Genomic DNA, 12,090 nt, shown 5'->3' on the forward strand with positions numbered 1-12,090 from the left:
CCTCAGCCTCTGACACAGCTGGTGTGCAATGATGTCACTTCATCACTTACCCTATGAGGGGCAGCATTATACCCTGTTAGGGGCAGCATTATACCCTATGAGGGGGCTGCATTATACCCTATGAGGGGGCAGCATTACACCCTATGAGGGGGGCTGTATTATACCTTATGAGGGGGCAGCATTATACACTATGAAGGGGCTGCATTATACCCTATTAGGGGGCAGCATTATACCCTCTGAGGGGGGCTGCATTATAGCCTATGAGGGGGACAGCATTATACCCTATGAGGGGGATGTATTATACCCTATGAGGGGGGAGGCATTATGCCCTATGAGGGGAGTTACATTATACCCTGAGGGGGCTGCATTATACCCTATGAGGGGGATGCCTTATACTATATCAAGGGGCAGCAATACACCCTACGAGGGGGGCTGTATTATACCTTATGAGGGAGCAGCATTATACACTATGAGGGGGATCCATTATACCCTATGAGGGGACAGCATTTTACCCTATGAGGGGGATGCATTATACCCTATGAGGGGGATGCATTATACGCTATGAGGGGGGCAGCATTATACCCTATGAAGGGGGTTGCATTATACCCTTTGAGGGGGATGCAGTATACCGTATGAGGGGGGCTGCATTATGTGAGGGGCATGCATTAAACCCTATGAGGGGGGCAGCATTATACCCTATGAGGGGCATGCATTACACCCTATGAAGGGGGCAGCATTATACCCTAGGAGGGGGTTGCATTATACTCTATGAGGGGGCAGCATTATACCCTATGAGGAGGCAGCATTATACCCTATGAGGGGGCAGTATTATACAGTATGAGGGCAACCCAACCCTGCTATGTTATCAAGACGTGTACTACCTTGTATATAGCTACATAGTGGGCTCCAAAAATTATTTTCTCTGGTGGACCCAAGGTGTTCTAGTCTGACGCTGGTGATATATCCTGCAGATCACTACACCACTGACCTGTCTGCAGAGCATCGCTCCTCCACCTCCTGACAGATACATAGTGATACATCCTGCAGATTATTACACCACTGACCTCTCTGCAGAGCATCGCTCCTCCACCTCCTGACACATACATAGTGATATATTATACATATTATTACACCACTGACCTCCCTGCAGAGCATCGCTCCTCCACCTCGACAGATACATAGTGATATATCCTGCAGATTATTACACCACTGACCTCTCTGCAGAGCATCGCTCCTCCACCTCCTGACAGATACATAGTGATCTATCCTGCAGATTATTACACCACTGACCTCTCTGCAGAGCATCGCTCCTCCACCTCCTGACAGATACATAGTGATATATCCTGCAGATTATTACACCACTGACCTCTCTGCAGAGCATCGCTCCTCCACCTCCTGACAGATACATAGTGATATATCCTGCAGATTATTACACCACTGACATCTCTGCAGAGCATCGCTCCTCCACCTCCTGACAGATACATAGTGATATATCCTGCAGATTATTACACCACTGACCTCTCTGCAGAGCATCACTCCTCCACCTCCTGACAGATACATAGTGATCTATCCTGCAGATTATTACACCACTGACCTCTCTGCAGAGCATCGCTCCTCCACCTCCTGACAGATACACAGTGATATATCCTGCAGATTATTACACCACTGACCTCTCTGCAGAGCATCGCTCCTCCACCTCCTGACAGATACATAGTGATCTATCCTGCAGATTATTACACCACTGACCTCTCTGCAGAGCATCGCTCCTCCACCTCCTGACAGATACATAGTGATCTATCCTGCAGATTATTACACCACTGGCCTCTCTGCAGAGCATCGCTCCTCCACCTCCTGACAGATACACAGTGATATATCCTGCAGATTATTACACCACTGACCTCTCTGCAGAGCATCGCTCCTCCACCTCCTGACAGATACATAGTGATCTATCCTGCAGATTATTACACCACTGACCTCTCTGCAGAGCATCGCTCCTCCACCTCCTGACAGATACTTAGTGATATATCCTGCAGATTATTACACCACTGACCTCTCTGCAGAACATCGCTCCTCCATCTCCTGACAGATACATAGTGATATATCCTGCAGATTATTACACCACTAACCTCCCTGCAGAGCATCGCTCCTCCACCTCCTGACAGATACATAGTGATATATCCTGCAGATTATTACACCACTGACCTCTCTGCAGAGCATCGCTCCTCCACCTCCTGACAGATACATAGTGATATATCCTGCAGATTATTACACCACTGACCTCTCTGCAGAGCATCGCTCCTCCGCCTCCTGACAGATACACAGTGATATATCCTGCAGATTATTACACCACTGACCTCTCTGCAGAGCATCGCTCCTCCATCTCCTGACAGATACATAGTGATATATCCTGCAGATTATTACACCACTGACCTCTCTGCAGAGCATCGCTCCCCCACCTCCTGACAGATACATAGTGATATATCCTACAGATTATTACACCACTGACCTCTCTGCAGAGCATCGCTCCTCCACCCCCTGACAGATACACAGTGATATATCCTGCAGATTATTACACCACTGACCTCTCTGCAGAGCATCGCTCCTCCACCTCCTGACAGATACATAGTGATATATGCTGCAGATTATTACACCACTGACCTCTCTGCAGAGCATCGCACCTCCACCCCCTGACAGATACAGTGACATATCCTGCAGATTATTACACCACTGACCTCTCTGCAGAGCATCGCTCCTCCACCCCCTGACAGATACACAGTGATATATCCTGCAGATTATTACACCACTGACCTCTCTGCAGAGCATCGCTCCTCCACCCCCTGACAGATAACAGTGATATATCCTGCAGATTATTACACCACTGACCTCTCTGCAGAGCATCGCTCCTCCACCCCTGACAGATACACAGTGATATATCCTGCAGATTATTACACCACTGACCTCTCTGCAGAGCATCACTTCTCCACCTCCTGACAGATACACAGTGATATATCCTGCAGATTACACCACTGACCTCTCTGCAGAGCATCGCTCCTCCACCTCCTGACAGATACATAACGATATATCCTGCAGATTATTACACCACTGACCTCTCTGCAGAGCATCGCTCCTCCACCTCCTGACAGATACACAGTGATCTATTCTGCAGATTATTACACCACTGACCTCCCTGCAGAGCATCGCTCCTCCACCTCCTGACAGATACATAGTGATATATCCCGCAGATTATTACACCACTGACCTCTCTGCAGAGCATCGCTCCTCCACCTCCTGACAGATACATAGTGATATATTCTGCATGTTATTATACCACTGACCTCTGCAGAGCATCGCTCCTCCACCTCCTGACAGATACATAGTGATATATCCTGCAATTACACCACTGACCTCTCTGCAGAGCATCGCTCCTCCACCTCCTGACAGATACAGTGATCTATTCTGCAGATTATTACACCACTGACCTCTCTGCAGAGCATCGCTACTCCTGCTGACATACAGTGATATATCCTGCAGATTATTACACCACTGACCTCCCTGCAGAGCATCGCTCCTCCACCTCCTGACAGATACAGTGATATATCCTGCAGATCATTACACCACTGACCTCTCTGCAGAGCATCGCTCCTCCACCTCCTGACAGACACAGTGATATATTCTGCATATTATTACACCACTGACCTCTGCAGAGCATCGCTCCTCCACCTCCTGACAGATACATAGTGATATATTCTGCAGATTATTACACCACTGACCTCTCTGCAGAGCATCGCTCCTCCACCTCCTGACAGATACATAGTGATATATCCTGCAGATTATTACACCACTGACCTCTCTGCAGAGCATCGCTCCTCCTCCTCCTGACAGATACATAGTGATATATCCTGGAGATTATTACACCACTGACCTCTCTGCAGAGCATCGCTCCTCCACCTCCTGACAGATACATAGTGATATATTCTGCAGATTATTACACCGCTGACCTCTCTGCAGAGCATCGCTACTCCTGCTGACATAGTGATATATCCTGCAGATCATTACACCACTGACCTCTCTGCAGAGCATCGCTCCTCCACCTCCTGACAGACACATAGTGATATATTCTGCAGATTATTACACCACTGACCTCTCTGCAGAGCATCGCTCCTCCACCTCCTGACAGACACATAGTGATATATTCTGCAGATTATTACACCACTGACCTCTCTGCAGAGCATCGCTCCTCCACCTCCTGCAGATTATTACACCACTGATATTTTCCTTCCTCTATGTAGTACTTGTTTCGGGTCAGTAGAAATCTTTAGGGCTGAGATTTTGCACTTGATGCCGAGACGCCAAAATGTAAAGGGGAAGCGCAGATCGCTGGAGGTAAGATGAAAATAGAAATCTCTCACTCTGCGCTTCCGTTTGTTACATCACCATCACCCAGCTCTCCTAGAGCCCAGAACAGCAGAGCAAAAATATCCTGCCCTCTGCTATTAATGACGAGGTGCGGATTCCAACCCCCTCTAGTCACATCCAAAGCTGCAATTAGATTGGGTGCACTATAACAAACTGCTATTAAACATAATGGGCTGCTCAGCATTTCACTGCTAGTGCAGCTCTGGAGTATAATGCAGGAGGTAACTCAGGATCAGTAATGTAATGTATGTACACAGTGACTGCACCAGCAGAATAGTGAGTGCAGCTCTGGGGTATAATACAGGATGTAACTCAGGATCAGTAATGTAATGTATGTACACAGTGACTGCACCAGCAGAATAGTGAGTGCAGCTCTGGGGTATAATGCAGGAGGTAACTCAGGATCAGTAATGTAATGTATGTACACAGTGACTGCACCAGCAAAATAGTGAGTGCAGCTCTGGAGTATAATGCAGGAGGTAACTCAGGATCAGTAATGTAATGTATGTACACAGTGACTGCACCAGCAGAATAGTGAGTGCAGCTCTGGGGTATAATACAGGATGTAACTCAGGATCAGTAATGTATGTACACAGTGACTGCACCAGCAGAATAGTGAGTGCAGCTCTGGGGTATAATACAGGATGTAACTCAGGATCAGTAATGTATGTACACAGTGACTGCACCAGCAGAATAGTGAGTGCAGCTCTGGAGTATAATACAGGATGTAACTCAGGATCAGTAATGTAATGTATGTACACTGTGACTGCACCAGCAGAATAGTGAGTGCAGCTCTGGAGTATAATGCAGGAGGTAACTCAGGATCAGTAATGTAATGTATGTACACAGTGACTGCACTAGCAGAATAGTGAGTGCAGCTCTGGGGTATAATGCAGGAGGTAACTCAGGATCAGTAATGTAATGTATGTACACAGTGACTGCAGCAGCAGAATAGTGAGTGCAGCTCTGGAGTATAATGCAGGAGGTAACTCAGGATCAGTAATGTAATGTATGTACACAGTGACTGCACCAGCAGAATAGTGAGTGCAGCTCTGGGGTATAATGCAGGAGGTAACTCAGGATCAGTAATGTAATGTATGTACACAGTGACTGCACCAGCAAAATAGTGAGTGCAGCTCTGGAGTATAATGCAGGAGGTAACTCAGGATCAGTAATGTAATGTATGTACACAGTGACTGCACCAGCAAAATAGTGAGTGCAGCTCTGGAGTATAATGCAGGAGGTAACTCAGGATCAGTAATGTAATGTATGTACACAGTGACTGCACCAGCAGAATAGTGAGTGCAGCTCTGGGGTATAATACAGGATGTAACTCAGGATCAGTAATGTATGTACACAGTGACTGCACCAGCAGAATAGTGAGTGCAGCTCTGGAGTATAATACAGGATGTAACTCAGGATCAGTAATGTAATGTATGTACACTGTGACTGCACCAGCAGAATAGTGAGCGCAGCTCTGGAGTATAATAGAGGATGTAACTCAGGATCAGTAATGTAATGTATGTACACAGTGACTGCACCAGCAGAATAGTGAGTGCAGCTCTGGAGTATAATGCAGGAGGTAACTCAGGATCAGTAATGTAATGTATGTACACAGTGACTGCACCAGCAGAATAGTGAGTGCAGCTCTGGAGTATAATGCAGGAGGTAACTCAGGATCAGTAATGTAATGTATGTACACAGTGACTGCACCAGCAGAATAGTGAGTGCAGCTCTGGGGTATAATACAGGATGTAACTCAGGATCAGTAATGTAATGTATGTACACAGTGACTGCACCAGCAGAATAGTGAGTGCAGCTCTGAGGTATAATACAGGATGTAACTCAGGATCAGTAATGTAATGTATGTACACAGTGACTGCACCAGCAGAATAGTGAGTGCAGCTCTGGAGTATAATACAGGAGGTAACTCAGGATCAGTAATGTAATGTATGTACACAGTGACTGCACCAGCAGAATAGTGAGTGCAGCTCTGGGGTATAATACAGGATGTAACTCAGGATCAGTAATGTATGTACACAATGACTGCACCGGCAGAATAGTGAGTGCAGCTCTGGAGTATAATACAGGATGTAACTCAGGATCAGTAATGTAATGTATGTACACAATGACTGCACCAGCAGAATAGTGAGTGCAGCTCTGGGGTATAATACAGGAGGTAACTCAGGATCAGTAATGTAATGTATGTACACAGTGACTACACCAGCAGAATAGTGAGTGCAGCTCTGGAGTATAATATAGGAGGTAACTCAGGATCAGTAATGTAATGTATGTACACAGTGACTGCACCAGCAGAATAGTGAGTGCAGCTCTGGAGTATAATACAGGAGGTAACTCAGGATCAGTAATGTAATGTATGTACACAGTGACTACACCAGCAGAATAGTGAGTGCAGCTCTGGAGTATAATACAGGAGGTAACTCAGGATCAGTAATGTAATGTATGTACACAGTGACTGCACCAGCAGAATAGTGAGTGCAGCTCTGGAGTATAATACAGGATGTCTATGTAAAATGACGGATAAGACATTCAGGGTCGACAATGGTTTCACATTTTATTCCTCACAATGCCATAGGACGTGGTTACGCCCCAATCCAGTGATCAGTTCTGTGGTTATTGCAGGATGGACGCAGCTTCTAGTTACGTCTGGTAAGAATAGCGCTGGATTATATCGTCATGCTGCGCGTTATACAAATTTCGTGCAGTAATCAAGACCTATGAGCTCCTTCTGCATCTGGGGGAAACTGAGCCCCGATCAGTCCGCATTACGCTCTCTGTCCTTATTAGCGCCGGCGGACCGCGGCAGACTCTGATTGCTAAAATAGCGCTGGCCGGAACAAAAGTTAGGAAGTCAATTCCACCGCAGGGGAAATGTTACAATGTATCAGTGCATCGAAAGAAACCAACATAGCAGGAACCACAAGTCGCTGTGTGGCACAAGGAATGTAGAAAACAATCGTAACAGGAGCGCGCCGGCGCCGATCTACGTAATAAATCCCTGAAATCGTTCACATTTTCTCCCCATTCACAACCGCCACACACAGAACATACATGCGGAGAACACGGATGCAGACGTGCAGTGACCCGTCCTGAAGACGGCGAGCACAGACCGCCACTGGACAACAGCGAGAGCGCCGACGGCATCATGCATCGCAGCGCCATCCCTCACCGCCCCGCATCCTGCGTATGCAAAAAGTATAGAAACGATCAGCTGGTTTGGTCTGACACCAAATCAAGGCAAATCTAAGTCCTGGCATCTGTACAGGAAACAAAAAAGCCGGTGCCGGACGCTCGCAGGAGCAGGACAATCGCCAGTGCCAGACGCTCGCCAGAGCAGGACCCTAGCAGCTGCCGGACGCCCGCAGCAGCAGGACAATTGCCAGAGAAGGACGATCGCCAGTGCCAGATGCTTGCCAGAGCAGGACCCTAGCAGCTGCCGGATGCTCGCAGGAGCAGGACAATCGCCAGTGCCAGATGCTCGCCGGTGCCGGACGCTCACAGGAGCAGGACAATCGCCGATGCCAGATGCTTGCCGGAGCAGGACCCTAGCAGGTGCCAGACGCTCGCAGGAGCAGGACAATTGCCAGTGCCAGATGCTCGCCGGTGCCGGACGCTTGCAGATTCTGGATGTTCACTGGTGACGGACGCTCACAGGTGCCGGATGCTTACAGGTGCCGTATGCTTGCCGGAGCAGGACGATCGCTGGAGCAGGACACTTGCAGGTGCCGGATGCTCACTGGTGATGGACGCTCACAGGTGCCTGATGCTCACAGGTGTCGGATGCTCACTGGTGACGGATGCTTGCCAGAGCAGGACGATCGCAGGAGCAGGACAACCGCCAGTGCCAGATGCTCGCCGGTGCCGGACGCTTGCAGATGCTGGACGTTCACTGGTGACGGACGCTCGCAGGTGCCGGATGTTTGCCAGAGCAGGACGATCGCCGGAGGACACTTGCAGGTCCTGGATGCTCACTGGTGCCGGATGCTCACTGGTGACGGACGCTCACAGGTGCCGGATGCTCACAGGTGCCGGATGCTTGCCAGAGCAGGACGATCGCCGGAGCAGGACGCCTGTTGTTGCTGGGTGCTTGCTGGTGCTGGACGCCTGCTCTTGCCGGGCGCTTTGCTGGTGCCGGACGCTCGCGTCTGGATTTTTATTTTTTGTAATACTACATTCATTTCTAAAAAAAAAAACTAAAATCAGCAGCCCAAAAAAAAGATCCAAAATTCCGAGGTTTGCCTGGAGCTCCGCACCCGCTTGGGTCACTTTGGCACTTCAGTCACCAGTCGTTCCATCCAGTGCAGACCATCGCAGGCTGCGGACCACCATGGGGTGCAGATCCAGGGGTGTCCTCGCAGTGCCCCACAGTGGTCATTTTCATTGAGGCTCCTCCGGGTTACAATGTCCCAGCTGCACCCGCAAGACCCCCGACTTGTGAAGTAACCAGAGCTGCAGGAACTCCTCAGGCATGGAGTGGAAGCCCCTGAGCGGTGGGACGTCATCGTAGTAGTGGTGCCGGATTGGACTCCCCTTCAGGTCTATCTGGAAGGGCCAGAAGCCGTAGACGGTCACCTCCTCGCACAGGCTCAGGGCGGCGCTGACCATGAAGAGGCCGGTGGACAGGCGCTTGGAGTGGACGCCCTTGCTCTTCCAGAACTTGCCGACGTTGCGCAGGAAGTTGGGGTTGGCGAACAGCACGGACTGGTTGGCGCTGAAGTCGGCGAGGGTGTAGTAGACTCTCAAGGACGGCTCGGTGCCATGGCGCATGGAGAACGCCGGCATGTAGACAAAACTGGACTTGTAGATCTTCAGACTCTCCACAAAGGACCTCCGGGACCACAGCAAGTTCTGGAACCTGGGGGAAAAGGGGACACGGGTCAGAATGGGGCGACTGCAAGGGTGAGATCAGGGGCCACAACCTGCAGAGCCCCTAGGATGGGGGAAGTCTTACTATGTGACACACGAGGATGAAGGTGGAGATCTAAAAATGTCATTTACCTTTTTCCCATATTATATCGGGCACTGCCGCTCCCCAGGACCCCTCTGCAGGATGCTACATGTCCTATGTTATATCGGGGCACTGCCGCTCCCCAGGACCCCTCTGCAGGATGCTACATGTCCTATGTTATATCGGGGCACTGCCGCTCCCCAGGACCCCTCTGCAGGATGCTACATGTCCTATGTTATATCGGGGCAATGCCGCTCCTCAGGACCCCTCTGCAGGATGCTACATGTCCTATGTTATATCGGGGCACTGCCGCTCCCCAGGACCCTTCTGCAGGATGCTACATGTCCTATGTTATATCGGGGCACTGTCGCTCCTCAGGACCCCTCTGCAGGATGCTACATGTCCTATGTTATATCGGGGCACTGCCGCTCCCCAGGACCCCTCTGCAGGATGCTACATGTCCTATGTTATATCGGGGCACTGCCGCTCCCCAGGACCCCTCTGCAGGATGCTACATGTCCTATGTTATATCGGGGCACTGCCGCTCCCCAGGACCCCTCTGCAGGATGCTACATGTCCTATGTTATATCGGGGCACTGCCACTCCCCAGGACCCCTCTGCAGGATGCTACATGTCCTATGTTATATCGGGGCACTGTCGCTCCCCAGGACCCCTCTGCAGGATGTTACATGTCCTATGTTATATCAGGGCACTGCCGCTCTCCAGGACCCCTCTGCAGGATGCTACATGTCCTATGTTATATCGGGGCACTGCCGCTCCCCAGGACCCCTCTGCAGGATGCTACATGTCCTATGTTATATCAGGGCACTGCCGCTCTCCAGGACCCCTCTGCAGGATGCTACATGTCCTATGTTATATCGGGGCACTGTCGCTCCCCAGGACCCCTCTGCAGGATGCTACATGTCCTATGTTATAACGGGGCACTGCCGCTCCCCAGGACCCCTCTGCAGGATGCTACATGTCCTATGTTATATCGGGGCACTGCCGCTCCCCAGGACCCCTCTGCAGGATGCTACATGTCCTATGTTATAACGGGGCACTGCCGCTCCCCAGGACCCCTCTGCAGGGTGCTACATGTCCTATGTTATATCGGGACCCCTCTGCAGGATGCTACATGTCCTATGTTATATCAGGGCACTGTCGCTCTCCAGGACCCCTCTTCAGGGTGCTATATGTCCTATGTTATATCGGGACCCCTCTGCAGGGTACTCACACCGTTTTCTGTACACAGCTCCGTTATCTGGATCCTTCATCTGGCTCCATGATCAGAGTGAGTAGCACAGCGGCGCTGTGACCCCCGATCACCCGGAAACCCTGCACCGCGCATCTGGTGTCACCTTCCTGTTCACCCTGATCATCGCCTGATAGTCGGAGCCGCGGACGGAAAACTTCAGTATAAATGTAATTAATGAATCGTCTGCAGAAGAGGCCGCCGGCGAGAGAAGTAAATGTTCCTGGCGGGATCTGCGGACCCCCCAATACTACGCAGTGTGTTCTCAGCACTGCAGAGTACATGCAAGAGGCAGGAATCCAAGATGGGGATGAGATGGAGGGAGGGGGAGACAGAAACCGCTCAGCGGGGGGTATCAGGAGGACAGACGGAAGGCATACAGCGGGGGGGTATCAGGAGGACAGACGGAAGGCATACAGCAGGGGAGTATCAGGAGGACAGACGAAAGACATACAGCAGGGAAGTATCAGTAGGACAGACGGAAGGCATACAGCGGGGGGTATCAGGAGGACAGATGGAAGGCATACAGCAGGGGATAACAGGGGGACAGACGGAAGGCATACAGCAGGGCAGTATCAGGAGGACAGAAGGAAGACATACAGCAGGGGCGTATCAGGAGGACAGACAGAAGGCATACGGGGGGGAATCAGGAGGACAGACAGAAGGCATACAGCGGGGGGGATATCAGGAGGACAGACGGAAGGCATACAGCAGGGGGTTATCAAGAGGACAGACAGAAGGCATACAGCAGGGGAGTATCAGGAGGACAGACGTGAGGCATACAGCAGGGGAGTATCAGGAGGACAGATGGAAGGCATACAGCAGGGGAATATCAGGAGGACAGACGGAAGGCATACAGCAGGGGAATATCAGGAGGACAGACGGAAGGCATACAGCGGGGGTATCAGGAAGACAGATGGAAGGCATACAGCGTGGAGGTATCAGGAGGACAGATGGAAGGCATACAGCGGGGGGTATCAGGAGGACAGACGGAAGGCATACAGCAGGGGGTAACAGGGGGACAGATGGAAGGCATACAGCAGGGGAGTGTCAGGAGGACAGACGGAAAACATACAGCAGGGGAGTATCAGGAGGACAGACGGAAGGCATACAGCAGTAGAGTATCAGGAGGACAGACGGAAGGCATACAGCAGGGAAGTATCAGTAGGACAGATGGAAAGCATACAGCAGGGAAGTATCAGTAGGACAGATGGAAGGCATACAGCAGGGGAGTATCAGGAGGACAGACGGAAGGCATACAGCGGGGGGGTGTATCAGGAGGACAGACGGAAGGCATACAGCAGGGGGTAACAGGGGGACAGACGGAAGGCATACAGCGGGGGGTATCAGGAGGACAGACGGAAGGCATACAGCAGGGGGTAACAGGGGGACAGATGGAAGGCATACAGCAGGGGAGTGTCAGGAGGACAGACGGAAGACATACAGTAGGGGA

General features: G+C 50.7%; 1 protein-coding gene across 1 annotated transcript in view; it reads right to left on the reverse strand.

The window, feature by feature from the left end:
• Positions 1–6,965: 6,965 nt before the first annotated feature.
• Positions 6,966–12,090, reverse strand: part of ST8SIA1 (ST8 alpha-N-acetyl-neuraminide alpha-2,8-sialyltransferase 1) — a 73,282-nt gene continuing 68,157 nt past the window's right edge. Inside the window, exon 5 of the mRNA XM_069762808.1 lies at positions 6,966–9,292. Within this exon, the coding sequence (XP_069618909.1) occupies positions 8,815–9,292 (478 nt within the window). The 3' untranslated portion in view covers positions 6,966–8,814. The remainder of the gene's footprint in view (positions 9,293–12,090) is intronic.

Source organism: Ranitomeya imitator, chromosome 4 (assembly GCF_032444005.1).
Source record: "Ranitomeya imitator isolate aRanImi1 chromosome 4, aRanImi1.pri, whole genome shotgun sequence".
Classification (NCBI taxonomy): Eukaryota; Metazoa; Chordata; class Amphibia; order Anura; family Dendrobatidae; genus Ranitomeya; species Ranitomeya imitator.